At 43.7% G+C, this 16,270-nt stretch overlaps 1 protein-coding gene across 2 annotated transcripts in view; it reads right to left on the reverse strand.

Moving 5' to 3' along the window:
* Positions 1 to 16,270, reverse strand: part of LOC121940918 (contactin-associated protein-like 4) — a 60,271-nt gene that overhangs the window by 6,574 nt on the left and 37,427 nt on the right. For both annotated transcript variants that reach the window (XM_088086529.1, XM_088086528.1), the window contains exons 9-20: positions 14,224 to 14,491; positions 13,305 to 13,454; positions 13,012 to 13,183; positions 10,116 to 10,222; positions 9,529 to 9,648; positions 9,104 to 9,304; positions 8,539 to 8,701; positions 8,264 to 8,391; positions 7,557 to 7,727; positions 6,475 to 6,693; positions 3,880 to 4,119; positions 2,409 to 2,627 (exon numbers count right to left, since the gene is read on the reverse strand). In XM_088086529.1, coding sequence (XP_087942655.1) covers positions 2,409 to 2,627; positions 3,880 to 4,119; positions 6,475 to 6,693; positions 7,557 to 7,727; positions 8,264 to 8,391; positions 8,539 to 8,701; positions 9,104 to 9,304; positions 9,529 to 9,648; positions 10,116 to 10,222; positions 13,012 to 13,183; positions 13,305 to 13,454; positions 14,224 to 14,491 — 2,158 coding nt within the window. The remainder of the gene's footprint in view (positions 1 to 2,408; positions 2,628 to 3,879; positions 4,120 to 6,474; positions 6,694 to 7,556; positions 7,728 to 8,263; positions 8,392 to 8,538; positions 8,702 to 9,103; positions 9,305 to 9,528; positions 9,649 to 10,115; positions 10,223 to 13,011; positions 13,184 to 13,304; positions 13,455 to 14,223; positions 14,492 to 16,270) is intronic.

The raw sequence follows: 16,270 nt of genomic DNA on the forward strand, positions 1-16,270 counted from the left end.
ATATTTTTGCTGCGATTATAGCCGCCCGCTCCTTTAGAGCCTGCTGGGGTGCTCGATCAGGAGCGCTTTTAAAATGTACACACATTTTCAAGCTCAACAGGAAATCGATTTATCCGACTCTATGCATAGAAATGAGCGTACGCCCGGTTTAAGCACAAAACTGATGAATGAGATCTTTGAATTTGAGTCAGCTGCTAAAAAACGACCTCCAGCCCTCCACTTCAGTACAGGAAATAACATAATTACAACAGTGTTTTATCAAATCATTTATATTAGTTTATTTATTTATATTTATATCAGGTTTGACTTTTAATACCTTCTGAAGGCGATTCTCTCCGCTCTGTAATCTCGTAAAATCAGACGAAGGAGAATTTAAAAAATGTTTCTACTCACATTTGCAACACAACACAGCAACAATCTAACATCAACAACGGAGCTGGAGTTCACTCATTCACTTCATTTTTGAGTCCAATGGACGTTTGTGCCAAATTTAACGACTTCCCTCAAGATCTTCTTGAGATATCACGTTCACGAAATGAGACGGACACTATGTCACAGGGACCTTGAACGAACGTGAAGTTTCAAATCCGTTCATCCTTAGGTCCAAGTGGATGTTTGTGCCAAATTTGAAGAAGTTCCCTTTGGGTGTTTTTCAGGTGTTGTGTTCACAAAAATGAGAAAGACAAGGTCACAGGGACCTTTTTTTTATCAAGTTCGGTTTTGAGTCCAACTGGACGTTTGGGCCAGAAATTCCCTTGAACTGTTCTTGAGATACAGCATTTGTAAAAATGAGAAAGACACGGCCACAGGGACCTTGTCCTTTTCACCCATGACCACTAAAATATAATCACTTCATCTTTTATTCCAACTGGATGTTTGTGCCAAATTTGAAGAAACTTTCCCACACATATGTTAAGACAAAGCAAAAAATTCAAAAGAGGAGGTCACAGGGACCTTGACCTATGACCTGTGACCACCAAAATAAAATGAGTTTATCCTTGATTCCAAATGGATATTTGTGCTAAATTTGACGATATACTCTTAAGGCATTTTTGAGAACAGGATGGACGAACAGGTGGTTGGATAACCCGAAAACATAATCCCTCCGGGCTCGGCTACGGTTTTATTAACGTAGGCATAAAAAAGTTTCATCACCAAAGAAACCAGAGTTTTTCTTCAGTGCGAACTCAGCGACCTGTCTGATCACCACGCCGTCTCTCTGATGAAACGCCGCTCATCAGCTTCCTCCAGTCTGACTTTTCAAAGCCGCCTATTCACACTCTGTTTACAGCTAATTCAGGTTTATCAGCCGTCTTTGTCCCTTCGGTTTCAAATGACCCCACTTGCCACGCGTCTGGCTGAACTCAAAGCGAGTCGATGAGAGTGTGAAAAGAAAAGCAGCGGAGGATGAAAGGAGGAAAGAGGAGAGAAGAGAGAGCAGAGCTGGAGCAGAGGAGGAGGATGTTTGCTTCAGTTACAGTGTCGTCGAGTGAACGGCACCACATCCCGCATCATTACAGTTCGCCAGAAAGCCTCCTGCACAAACTGATACACAGCTAATAGATACACCACTTAAAAAAACAGCTGTGGTGGTGTTTCAGGCGATTTGAAAATGCAATATTTTACAAAACTGCAGTGGAAACCCTTTTTGGGCTTTTCTAGGTCACATGACGCCGTGAGGTCACATGACGCTGTGAGGTCACATGACGCTGTGAGGTCACATGACGCCGTGAGGTCACATGATGCTGTGAGGTCACATGATGCTGTGTCTATGTGCTTGTCAGGAGGAACTGGCTCCCTCATGATGCAGCAGGAGCTACAAGAGCTGTTACATAACTCTGAGTCAGTTTTTAACCCACAGTTCCTCTGTGAAATCGTGGACTACATCTCCCAGAAATCCCTCATTCGTGGCCACGCCCTCGCCTTTCCATCACGGCTCCATAACACACCTACGTGGCCTGGAAATAATGACGGCTAGTGCCGTTACGAGGTTTTTTAATGTTCTTTAAATTCATATTTGAAAACTAAAATGAACTTTGGAAATTAAAAAAATCACATTTTCTGGTTGGAGGGGCCCCCTGTGAATTTTTGGGCCCCAGCAGGCTGGGACCATGTCTACTCTGCTGACAGACCTGTAACTTTTTTACCTGATAACTTATTATAAAAAGTCATTTTCATTATTCATAAAAATGTGAATGTACACTTGTTACAGTTGGCAGAGATGATACTGTTGTTTGTTTGTTGTCTGCCTGACAGATCTGTGTTTTACACGTGCGACTGTAATCTCTCTTGTGCATGAATCCTATAAAAAAATACATCCCTTAAACTTTATGATGCTGCTGGAGAAAAAGCGGAGGCTCAGATGGCACAGAGGGAGACGGGTGGTGTTTGGAGGACGTTGGCCTCACCGTGCTTGTTGAGCAGCAGCGTCAGGTACTCTCTGCGGTCCGAGGCCACGTGGAGCAGCGGAGCCGGACTCCGGTTGGTCCTGAAGCTCAGGGAGACGTTTTCGGCTCTCAGGGTGGTGTCGGAGTGGATGGAGGAGGGCGGGGCGCTCCTGTTCAGCTCGCTGGGCTCCTTGAAGGCGTAGCTGACGGATGTCCCCGACCTGAAGGCGGCTGAGAGCTCTGCAGGGACGAACATGATGTCAGAGAGTTTCATCACAGGGCTGAGCTGCAGCAGCGCGGCGCTCTGTGCGTCTTTAATAATGTTTTCTGTGAATCACGTGTGCGGCCTCTGACAGCACCTCATTACTGAGCTCGCACGCCGCAGACGCAGCAGCTGACAGCTGAAAAGAACAACGCCATATTTGGCTGCTAATTAAAACACGGCCGTGAATCGGAGCTGTGATTACCCTCGCAGGTTTACCTGCAGAGCCGCGACAGACAAACACAGCCCGTCAACTCCTGAATAAACGTGTGATGACTCCGTGTTCCTGTGATCGCCGAAATAACACGAGGCCGAGCTGTGAGGTCTCAACCAACAGTACGGCACAAAGTCTACAATAGGACCATCTGAAGACAAAAACCAGAAACGTGTTTGAAATGTTGAGTTTCCATTGAAGTATTAGTCTGTTTGACAGCCTACAGAGCCCTAAAATGACCTTTGAGCTCCTTAAATGATGTCGTTTCCTGCAGCGTCTCAACCTGACGCCGTCCAGCCACGTATCAGCAGACATACCAGGACTTTTGTGTTTGGATCTTACGCTGAGAGCACTGCAAAAGTGGCGGTATTATGATATAATACTTGCCCCCAAAGTCAACACGGAAATGTTTATTATCTGCACAATTTGCATAAATTTAGACAAAGAAGAAAAAAACTCAAAATTAGCAAGAAATTAGCAAAAAGTAAAAGAAAAGAAAAAACATAAAACAACGAACAATAAAAGAAAGGAGATTTTAAAGGTGCTTAAAAATTAAAGTCACCATTTGAAACCTGAGCAAACTGATCTTGATTTCCATTAAAACATGAAAAGAGGTCAATCAAAAATCAAAGAATAAGTACTCAAAAATTAGCTAATAAATTTGTAAAATTGTTTTAATTTTCCTTTTAAATATATATACATATATAATATATAAATGCAAAACATACTTCTAAAAATGTATGATTATTATTATTATTACAAATATTTTTTCCCTAGTTATTTTTACTTTTTTTCCAAAAGAACCCCCCTTAAAAAAAAAAAATTCTAAATCTACTAAATTTTTGGCAATTTCCTTACGAACTTAACTGTACTTTTTCTCATGTCTTAGGAGGAAATCACACCAAATCACACAAATTTTCAATTTGTTGCACAGAAAGCTCTCCAGGTTTCAAAGGGTTCAAACACATTTTAAAAATCCCCCTGCAGGATTTTTTGGGACACAGGTGCCTCAGTACCTCTGTGGCAGAAGGCTCCGGTGAACGCAGACGCCCCGCAGTCGCAGGAGAAGCCGCTGGCTCTCTCCGCGCAGCGACCCTGGTTCTGGCACAGCGAGCCGTAGCTGCCGCAGTGGCCCGGGCAGCCGGCCTGGACGCCGGGGGTGATCTTAGCTCTCTCCTCCAGGTCCAGAGTGACGCCGTTCAGCTGCAGAGAGCGAATGCAACCCCGGAAACCTTTCTGCCTGGACGCCGTCCCTCCTGCAGACACAGAGGACTCACTTCAGCGCGCATCAGCTCTGTTTCTTTAATGAAAACCAAATTCTCCTCACGCAGGACTGAAGTGAATCCCGTCGTCTGTGTGATCAGACGGTAACTGAGATATCTGACCGCATTAACAATGTAACAGCCCTTGGACCTGCGCAGCTGACGTTTTTGCAATCAAACTGCTTTACTAAAAGCCTGAAAAAAACTTATACAGATGTTTTTATACAGTGCATTTGAGTATTTTGATTATGCTGTAATTCTTCTAAATTCTATTTTTATTATATTAAATTTTACAATTGAAACATATTTTGTTACAAGAATCATTATTATTTGTTTTGTTTGTGTATTTTTTTATTATCATGAAATTACTTTTATTTTCAGATTTATTTATTATTTATTTTTGGGGATTTTTATTACTATTATTATCATTAATAATCAATGATATTTTGTTTTGTTTTACCATATATTTTATACAGATTTTTGTCCTAAATTCATATCTATTTATTTTTTGTTTATTTATGTTTATTGTACAAAATAAACGTTTGTTTATGTAAATGTTTTCATATTTCCATTATAACAATGACAATTTGGTTTTTTTTACAATATATTTTATACAAATTTTCTTCTTTTACTAGATCCATTTTTATTTGTATCTTTATATTTTTGCTCATTTATTTTTATATCTTTATTGTACAAAGTAACTTTTATTTTCAGATTTATATGATACAACAATATTTTATACCAGACATTTTATACAGATTTTTTTTGTTCAAGATCGATTTTTATTTGACTTTTGCAGTTTTTACACTGCATTATTCTGAGAAAACGTGAGAAAAAGTATCTTAAAAAATAATCTATTTTGTTAACATATTCTAACCCTATCATGTATTTTTTATTTCATTGATTTATTTATTTTATTTTTTATTTTATTTTATTTGCATAGACAATTGTGTAACAGTTAAAGGGGTAAAAACACCCTCTGCACCTCCAGAAACAAAGATTTGTCACCACCTTCATGCTGAAAAATGACGAGCTGATGAAACACAGTGAAACACAAAGTGGCAGGTGTAAAATTCAAGGAGACCCGTCTGTCTGCCGGCTGAGCGCCATGCTGAGCGTCTGTATGTGGAGAGCCAGCGAGCCGATCTGTCCGCCCGTCCTCCTGTCCTGTCCGGCTGGCTCAGCGCGACAAAAAAACAGTTTCTCTCCTCTCCAGCGCAGAATTTAAACTCCAAAAGTTTTTTGTTTTTTTTCTTTACAACCTCTAACTGTCCTCAGAGTTGAGGCTACTTTTTAATTGTCTCTTCGTGCCAAACTGGCAACTCGAGACTGTTATGATGAGATAAACAGCCTCCAGGCCGCAGCCGTGATGAGCTGCATCTAAACGGGGAGCCGTCAGAGGAGGACTGCCGCCCCAAACTCTGAACTGAGGTTACCGCGGGCAAACTGACCGCTGCAGACAGCTTTTCACTGCGTCCTCCTGAGCACCTAATGTGCACCAAACATTTTGTCTGGTGCATATTTTCACTCTCCATGTTGTAATAACTGTGTGTGTGTTGATGCATGTGTCCTAAATGTAGTCCAGATTGTGTATTTGAGTGTAATCAGTGAATTTGCAGCTCAGCTCCTACAATAAGTCTAAAATACACTGTGGAAACTAAATAGTTACATTCAGACTGTTCAGGTCCAAAAATGCTCCATTGAAACCCATTCAAACTGACATTTTTGATCCCACAGCCATCAGAGCAGAAAAACAGGACTTGTATTATTTCTGGGTGTCATTCTGGGCTTTTGACTCTGAATTTGTCATTTGGACTGAACACTTTACTATAATATACTTGCAGGTAGTGTACTGAAAATCATTCATTTAAAGCTGCTGCTAGTTTTTTGCCTTAAACAGTTGCTTGTCTCTGTCCTCTTTCATCCACTTTCTCAGTGTGCAGTTTTGCAGGCTAAATGCTCCATAAGATTAACCCTTAGAAACCTCAGCAAATTGTCTAGTTTTCTTTCAGAAACACTGGAAAAAGCAATGAGCAACGAAAGAAGAAACTGACCTGAAATTTGCAAGACATTCATAAAAAATAAAAGAAAATTAATGAAAACAAAAAACTGTAAAAAACAAGAACGTAAAAAAATATAATATTCCTGGACAATAAACGTTAATATGTTTTTTTCCCCTGGACATTTTTCGTAGCTTTAAAAAAAAATAATTTTATATGAATTTCTTGCATTTGTGCTCATTGCCTTTTTGATTTGCTCTGAGTTCAAAGGTGTAAATAAATATGAAAACTGTCTGAAAGCACCACAAGAAAAGTGATGTCTCACACACACACACACACACACACACACCTATAAACAGCTGGCTGTTGAGCTGCAGGTGGATGTGTCCGTCAGCCGGAGCCTCCCGCGTGGCGGCGGGGAGCTCGTCGAGGCGAAGCGAAGCCTCTTTGACGTTCCGCTCGGCTCGGATGCGATGCCACCTGTTGTCGTTCAGCGGGACGGCAGCCATCACGCGAACTTCCAGCGGACCGTTCCCCACGTCGAAGGAGAAGACGACCTCTGTGGAGGCTGAAGCAAGAAAACCAAGATTTACTGTCTGTTTTCAGCACTCGGGCTGTTCTTCACCTGCTCCACCTGCAGCCCACTCAAATCCTGGACAGTTTTACAGAAACTGTTCCCAAAGAAGCACACTGTCAAACCTGCTGAACCTCTGTGGATTACTTTATCGATTACAGGACTATAAAGAGTCTTTCATGTCCTCAGACTCTCCTGCCACCTGTTTTTCTCTTGTAATCGTTAACGAAAAGGCGGCTCTGTCCCTGCGACAGGTTCACGGTCTGTGGAGGGGTTTCTGACGCACTGACACATCAGCTCTGGTGGCACTTTGATAAGAAATACATTCAGACTAAAGAAATGCAGCACACACGAACTGACACCTTCCAGCTCGCAAAGATGTCACACTAATGAACAGCGGCCACAGAAACCAGGAGCAGTGACTCAGAGACAAGGCGACCGGCTTCACGCAAGCACAACTCTGTGATTTAACTCTTAAGGACGGCTGCAAAAACTTCAATGTGTTGTTAAAAAACACCCAGTTTTGCTGCTTTTTGGTGCTTTTTCTGCTGGAAAAACAGCACAGATCTGCTTGAAAAACAGTGACAAGTTGCTAGAAAACACTTGTGTGGAGCCTAAAAGCTGCTGGAAAAACAGCTACAGGTCGCCACAAAACACACAAAGCAGCACAAAAACAACACAGTTCACCAAAACTGCTGCTGGAAAAACAGTGAAGGCTTCTACAAACACCCACTTTTGATGCCATAGAGCTGTCAGAAAAACAAGGACGCTCACTCAGTCACAAAACTTCACTGGGTGGTTAAAAAACGCAGGTTTGGTGCCTTAACGCTGCTGGAAACCGCAGAGGTTTGACTTACAGCTGAGCTCGATCCGGATGAAGTCTTTGATGCCCAAGTTTTCCAGGAAAACGCCGGAGGACGACAAGGTCTTAAACAGGAAGGAGATGTCTGCGCTGAGCTCCCCGTGGAACGTGGGAAAGTGGAGGTATGATGTCTCCTTGTCGAAAAACGCAGCGTTCCACACGTTTCCTGCAAATAAACATTATTTTTTTATTTTTAAGTTATGATTCATCTCATTTCTTTACTTTCAACTGTGACTTTAAAAGGTGATACAATCTCTGACAAAACCATCAAAAACTTTATCGGCTCTTCTTTTTTAAAGAATTAATTCAGAACAGGATTTGAGCTGAATATATTTAAATATACCTTAATTTGCTGTTCTGTTTGATAAAAAACAGCAACAGGCATTTTTCTTTTTAAAAAAATTAAAGAAAAGAAATAAAAAACAAAATACAGCCTTTTAAAATTTGCTTTTTTTAATCTTCAAAATATTTTACTAAGTTTTGAAGAAAACAAGATTTTATCCATTATTTTTATTTCCTTGAAAATGTCTGTGGTTTGGAAAACGTTTTTATTTAAAAAAAAATTCCCCTTTTTTGTTTTAAAATTGTTGGCCATTTTTAAGAAATCAATTTTAATGTTTGGTGATTTTGCTGTTTTTTCATGACCACACAAACACAGAAACTCATGTCCAAGGTGACACTGAGGGCTGTGGACTGACTTACTGTCTCCATGACAACGCAGAGGTCCGACTCTGTAGGCGCTCTCCGAGCCCGGCCGGTGGACGTCGGCCAGCAGCAGAGACCTGACGGGGAGGCTCTCCTTATGGGTCAGCAGGCCCGAGTCGTTCGCCCTGCAGGAAGAAACTGAATTTAAAGTGGAAACCGAAGACGAAAGAGGGACGCAGAACTTTTGTTATGAGCAAAAGAAGACGGACACGTTAGATTTAGAAACCAACAAATGAAATGAGTCAAAGCAGAGTAACATCGTCTGTCAGTACCACTGGTCGCGGTCGGCGTCACAGTTGCAGTGGTGTCTGGGGTCCACGCACGTCTCCTGCAGGCCGCACCAACACCGCCTGCTGCCGGGTGCAGCTCCGCCCCAAAACCTCTGCACCTGTCCTTCACCTGGACCGCCCAGCCACCAGCTGAGCGGAGCGCCGTCTGCAACACACGAAGTCTTCACTTTGACACGAACACGCCGCACCGAAGCTTTTTAGCAACTTTAAACAGAACTGCAGCACATCTGTCTCACCTGTCACTCCGGAAAAACAATGCCAACATACTCTTCCTCACCCTGTTAAAAAATACCTAAAACCCTCCAGCTTCTTCTCCAATGTTCCTCCCTAAAAACACCCTGAATGTGTTTTTGTAAACTGTCCCGAACTGTCTTCGTGTCAGGATGACAGGATGAGTAAGAATCATACAGATCAGATACCCGTCGTCTTCAGAAAGGTCGACTGCAAACATTTTATTCTGACCGACCCGCCTGATTTTATACATGTTTTCATGTGAAACGTTTTAAAATAATCTCCCGTGTGGTCACAGGAAGCTGCAGATTGTTACCGGCTGTGTTGAGGAGGCGTGACCTCCTGCAGTGATAGGTCAGCTCCTGTTCGCAGTGCTCTGATTGGCTGATGATGGCGGCCAGCTGCTCCTCCTCAGACGTGTACTCAAAGTGCGCCGCGTGCTGATTGTCTCCCGCCGCCGGTCGGACTCTGGTCAGATCTGTGTTGTTGTGCTGGACCACCGTCCACGTCCTGTCCTCTGGGGAGACAGAAGACAGACAGAAAGCAGAGCAAAGCAGGTCTTTTTTTATTTTCCTCTTCGTGTGTGTGGGCGCGATCAAAGAGACGGAGGGAGACAGTGGACACGGCGGCGTGTTTTGATGTGTGCGAGTGTTTTGATGTGTGTGTGTGTGTGTGTGTTTTGATGTGTGTGTTTTGATGTGTGTGTGTGTGTGTGTGTGTTTTGATGTGTGTGTCAGCTACCCGTCATGTTGCAGTAAATCCGCTGTGGTCTGATGGCTCCGCTGCCGTCCACATCGATGAAGTAATACCCCGACGTGTTGCCTTTGTGTTTGTACGCCTCACAGGACTGCTCGTATATCGCTGAGGAGAGACAGAGAGACAGGGAGACAGAGAGAGACAAAGAGACAGCATCATCATCATCATCATCATCATCATCATCATTTCTGTTTATGTTGTCAGAATAAAACACTTAAGTTCTCAAACCAGTTTTCAACCAGTTACAGACAAACTGACAAACTTTACCCAAGTTTCCTCCCAACACTGACACTCCTCGTGCTGAGATCTGAAAATGTCCTAAATCCCTTGAAATGTCCTAAACTCCTACAAACGTCCTAAAATCTTAGAAATGTCCTAAAATCACAGAAATTTCCTAAAATCCTAAAAACACCCAAAAACCTGAAAAATGTCCTCAAATCATAGAAATGTCCAAAATGCTAGAAACATTCCAAAATTCGAGAAATGTCCTAAAATCCTGAAACGTCATAAAATATGAGAGAAAGTGTCCCCCATGCAGAGTGAGCTGACTCTCTATGAGACGGCGTCCTTACAGCTGTGACAGGTGGCGCCGCTGTAGCCGGTGGCCGAGCAGTTACAGTGGAAGGTGCTCCATGATTGGCTGCAGCTGCCTCCGTGTTCACAGTGACTCGGGGAACACCTGAGACACAGAGACGGACACAGAGACAGAGACATAAGATAAGAGAACGTCTGCACCGCTGTGGACGACTATCCTTTATATTTGTTCACTTTTTACTGCTCGTGCATCACTCGTTGATTTACGCTCTAAAATTCAATATGTATTCAATATATCAATTTTGTTGCCAAAAAACACCACATGCTTTTGTTGACATCACGATGGCGACGTCCTAAAACATCAACATGAGACCCAGAAGGACACATAGAATGTAACATGCAGACGCACGACACAGAGCGTAACATGCAGACGCAGAAGGACACATAGAGCGTAACATGCAGACGCAGAAGGACACAAAGAGCAGAACATGCAGATGCAGAAGGACACAGAGCGTAACATGCAGACGCAGAAGGACACAGAGCGTAACATGCAGACGCAGAAGGACACAGAGCATAACATGCAGACGCAGAAGGACACATAGAGCGTAACATGCAGACGCAGAAGGACACAGAGTGGAACATGCAGACACAGAAGGACACAGAGCGTAACATGCAGACGCAGAGGGAAACACAGAGCGTAACATGCAGACGCAGAAGTCCACTGATAAAGCGGCATCATGTGAGGAGTTGGGCTGGCAACACGTTGCTTTGGCTGAAGTCTGAACTGCTTCAGATCAGACTTTAAACTCGAGGAGATGAAAAATGACGGTGAGGCTCAGCTGAGGGTTTCAGATGATAAATCAGCAGCGATCTGACCGCAGATCAGTGCAGATCAAAGTTAATATCCTCCTCCACATCTTCTCTTTTCACGGCATTCAATATAAAACCTGCTTCTGTGCGGCTCTATTTATCACTGTGATGAAAGTTTGTCATCCACTGAAACCGTACGGCTTTTTAATGTGTTTTAATCAAAGGATGGTGCAGCTTCAAACTCCACAGACTTTCTTTCATTGTTGGTTTTATCTTCATCAGGAATTTGTTAATAATAATAAAATGTTTGGTACATTTGACTGCATGAAAACAGTATTACTATTATTATTATTATTATTATTCTTATTATTATTGCTAGCAGGATCAGGGCAGAATTAGAGATAAGTTAAAGATAAATTAGAAGCTAAAATTAAAAGACAAAGTTAAGAATTAAAAGATAAGTTAAAAGATAAGTTAAAAGACAAACTAAAAGACGACATTACATAAAAGCAAATCTATAAAATGCTTTTGGGTTTTAAAGGGATTTAAAAAGACACTGATTCTGCAGCCTGATCTCCTCGGCCAAATAAAGAGTGCGAGAGAGAAGAAGAATTTTTAATCTTTCAGACAGAGGGAAACTCGCTGATGGGAAAAGCCTTACTCAGCAGCTTTGTCAGATGGTAAAGTTTGGTGTTTACAGTGAGCTGGGACGGAGGCAGGTGCAGCATTATGTATTTCAGATATTTGCATAATGAGCTTTCCATTATTGGCACACGCACACACACACACACACACACACACACACACACACATTTTGCAGAGCTCTTGTTCCTGATAAACTCAGAGAGCATTCAGTCGCAGCAGCAGGAAAACACGCTGCAGCGCCGAGGTGACGGCTCTGAGAATCCATTTTTCTAAGTTGACATTTGATTGAAACAGAAGGATAATTTGCACGCCGTACTGCAGCTAACGATTTAGAAAAACAGGTCTGATGTCGTGTTCTGAGAGCAGCGTGTCAGCGTTCACACGCAACACGACGTTAAAGTGACACGGCGGCGCTTCACGTGACATTTCCTGCAGCACATGAGAGAGGCCGCACATCTGCAGGACAGCTTCACAACGTCTTTAATAATGAGGCGTGGTGATTTTTCAGAGTATAAGATCTGTGTCTGTGCAACAGCTTCGACCCTTAACATGTATAAATTCATGGCTCCAAAATCTTTATTAATCATCATATTGTCCATGAAAAGAAAGGCACCGGGAGTTCTGTAAAGGGACTGATGCATTTTACTGGCTTTTCATTCTGCATTGTTTTTTTTTGTTTGTTCGTGCATATGGCATACATTTTTGGCCAGACTGTGTATTTTTGTTTAATCAGTGAATTTCCAGCTCAGCTCCTATAATAAGTCTAAAATATACTGTGGAAACTAAACTGTAACATTCATATTTCTAAGATTTCTGAATTTTTCTAGGATTTAAAGATGTTTCCTGGATTTAAGAACATTTATAGGATTTTAGGACATTTCTAGGACTTAAGGACATTTGTAGGATTTTAATTATGTTCCTATAATATTAAGAAGTTTGTAGGACTTTTGGAAGTTTCAAGGATTTAAGGATATTTCTGGGGTTTCAGAACATTTCTAGTATTTTAGGAAGTTTCTAAGGCTTTGGTAATTAACCTCTGTCGGAGGGTGTCGGGGATCCTCCACTGGCACTTTTTGATGCTGTTTTTTTGCCCTCTGGTACCTTATGGATATTAAAAGTACAGAAACAATTCTTACTGTCCATTAGTTTATTTTTGTTATGAATCAGCGGATGGCTGGGGGCCCCTGGCACTCTGTCAGGGGCCAGAGTTTTTGAGTATCTCTGTCCTGAAGCGGCTGCAGCGTCTCATATTAACAAACATTCTCATAAGAAACAAACTGATGGCGGCTCATTGTCTCATAACTGTGAACATTAAAGTCATGTATTTGCCTTCACTTGAGGTGATGACGGTGACGTGATCTGATTGGTTTTCGCTGCTGGCGCCGCGGCGTGTCATCGCTACACGTCCTCTCGCTGCTCTCCTTGATGACATCAGCCGAGTGTGACTGAGTGACGCGAGAAGACAAACAAAGCTCTGACCTGTCGATGATGCCACACATGTCCATCTGCAGGCCGCTGTAGTTTCCCATCAGCCTCTGCTGCACCGTGATCAAGTCCACCGGCTGGTTGTCCAGAGTCAGCAGACGCATGCAGCCCTGGAAGGCCCTGAAGGGGTTCAGACAGTCCTCGCCGCTCCCGTCAGCGGGACAACCTGCACAGGAGAGGAAACCAGGACGCCGTCCCTCCAGTTAAAACCCTTCATCCGTTGTGACGTAATCTCTCATGATCATGTGCTTGTTTCTGCACAACAGGTTTGTTTACTGATCGCTTACCACCGAAGAAGAGCTGACTTCCTGCAGAAACAACGAACGGGGGACTGGCGGGAGCGGCGGCACCTTCACCTCCGTCCACGGAGATGGTCACCTGTCCCCGTCTGAAAGTCAGCTCCACAGAGTGCCACTGACCGTCATTCAGAGCTGAGCCTAAGACACACACACACACACACACACACACACACACACACACAAACTGACTTCATTTTACTTTCATGGAGGTTGAGATTAAATTTTCAGTCACTTCTTGATTTTCAGATCTGTCTGTGATTGACTCGTCTCCGGAGGTAAGACGTCAGCTGCAAATCAGTGCTGATTAATAACATTAATAATAAAAGAGAAACAATTACACAGCAATAACAATAACAACCCAAACCAATGACAGTAAGTACAGTTCGAAGAATATTCGCAGTAAACACAGAAATTAAAAGGATAAATTAACTGAAAAGACAATCTAAATTTCGGGATCTTCGAGCTTCATCAGCACTGAGGTATTTTATTTCATTTCTGGGCATGTTTACAGGTTTGTACTGTCCGCTCCGTCAGCTCTGTGTCTTTTAAAGTGACCTTTATTTTGTGCCAAGTGATGAGTTTCCTGCAAAAAACAACCATGAAGTGCACTCAGCAGATCTCTGCCAGGCCATCACGCCACGCCTGCGATGCCGCCGCCGCAGGTTGTGGCCACGCTACAAAAAATGCACACGGAGTTTTCCGGCACACAGGAGAAGATACACACTCGCACAAGCCCGGCAAATGACATCCTTCAAAATAAAAGCATTTTTTAATCATCCTGCATTCCCTCACAAAGAGCCGGTTCCTGCTGCGTTGTATCTGCGCTGTGAGGCTGTGAGCGACACATCTGGAGACACCTGAGGGAGGTACATGAAGCTGTGAGTTAGCGGTTTGTGGTCACTCTGACCTGCGCTGAGCTCCAGCGGCGCCCTGCCGGCCTTGTGGATCTGCAGGTGCAGCCTGGCTCTGCTCAGGTACAGCCACAGCGCGCCGCCTCGCTTCGGGAGGTCAAAGGTGAGCAGCAGCCCCGCCTTGTTCCACGTCCGAAACTGGAGCCCCACCGACGTGCCCGCTGACGCCGGCTCCGTAGCCCCCGGCAACCAGAGGAAGCTCTCAGGGCCGGTGAACGTCACGGATACGGAAACGGGTTCTGCACAAGAGAAGGTGACGTTGCCCTGAGAGAGAGGAGGAGAGGAGGATCGTTACAGCAGATGTAATCAGAGCTCCCATTTCTCACCATCATCTCTCTCTTTCTCATAATGAGCAGCTCTCTGTTTGATCACATCGTTAGCGTCTTGTGATGAACCACTGTGTGTTGACCTTTTGGTGTAAATCCTTCTTCTCTCTGTACTGTACGTGATGATGTATACTGTGTGATAAACTGTCACTGTTTGTCTTTGTCCTGTTTGAAGGACACAGTGTCCCCAGGTGAAGATAATACACTGTATTTTAGTCCTGCATCTCCTCTGCTCTCGGACCTCCTTTCGCGTCGTGTCATGCTGGAGAGAGCAAACGCCTGAATTAAACTATCAGAAAGACAACTGCTGGCTCAGTGTTGTCCTCAACAACAGCAGAGGAGGGAAACATGATGACGCAGGAACTCATTTCCAGGGCTGCCAGCCGCCCACATCTCATCAGCGAGTCTCCTTAAAGAGCAGCAGAGTTTTTCCATGAGGATGATATAGAGCTCAAAGAGACGGAGACAGTCAGCCAGCAGCTGTCACAGGTCACATGGGGGGAGCGAGGAGGAGCAGAGGAGTGAGAGGCGGAAAATAACGGCCGGAGGCGGTCAGCCGTCTCTGCAGACTCACAGTTTGGACAAACAGTCCGTCAGCGCCGCAGCACCGACAGTGATTGGTCACAGCGCTGGTCCCCCGCTGGGTTTCTGTTCCAGCGAAGGACCAAACACAGAGACACTCCATCAACTCTAAAAACTCTGCGCGGAGCATTCGAACCTCTCAAAGACTGAAGAGGACAGCCGCAGAGACTCAGGCGTGTCAAGAGATAAGATTTCTGTAGAAACTCTGCACACCTGAGTGTGTGACAGCTGTGTCGGAGAAAGGAGCGATCGAAAGACAAACTGCTGACATTTTCACCGAGTGAAAAACGGCAGCATCACAACATTTTACATATACACACAAACAGAGGCTGCCTTAAATCTGCCATCAGCCAATCACGGGACAGCTGAGATGAAAAATAGAGGCAAAACATTTTTTTCAAACAACACAAAATATCACAAGTTTCAAGCATCCAAACAAACAGAGCAAAATGCAATAATTTCTGGACATTCACAGTGTCCCCTGCTGTTAAAACTCCGTCCACTGGGACAGAGCAGGCTGCTGCGGGAACGTCTGAAGAGCTAAGTCGGTCATTTCCCTCTAAGTTGGCGCTCTCTTTGGCTCTTGTACTCGTTTGGGCGAGCGGGGCTGCAGCTTGTCAGTGCGGTTTGGTGTCGTTTTTTGTGGTGTGTAGGCGGGGCTGACCGGAGCGCCTCGCCATGATGCCAGCTCTCATGCTGAATCATGTTAGTGATTATTTGTGTAGTTCAACTGTTTTTTTCTGTTATCTTCTGGCACTTATCATTTTCTGACTTGAGGAAGCTCAGATGCCACATTCTCGATTTAAAACTGGGGAATGAATTTTCTCTTTCGGTATCGCCTGTCGAGCGACAGCTTTTGCTTCGTCTCATTTATGTTGGCGAGCTGTCTCTAGTCTCAGACATGATGCAAGACGTTGGACACGTAGTGACATGGCACATTGAACAAGCAAAGTCAAGAGTAAATTACGCCCTCTGCTGTTCAAAAAGAGTATCGCAGTTCAATTTTCATTTCACCTATTTGAATCTTACATACGTTTTATCGATTTGGAACTGCCTCACGAACTGCATAGTTACATTCCTTTCTTCTGATGGACGGACACTGAGAGTGCGAACGTGTTTCACTGCTGCAGGCTGA

Source organism: Plectropomus leopardus, chromosome 13 (assembly GCF_026936395.1).
Source record: "Plectropomus leopardus strain MGB_pleo_1.0 chromosome 13, ASM2693639v1, whole genome shotgun sequence".
Lineage (NCBI taxonomy): Eukaryota > Metazoa > Chordata > Actinopteri > Perciformes > Serranidae > Plectropomus > Plectropomus leopardus.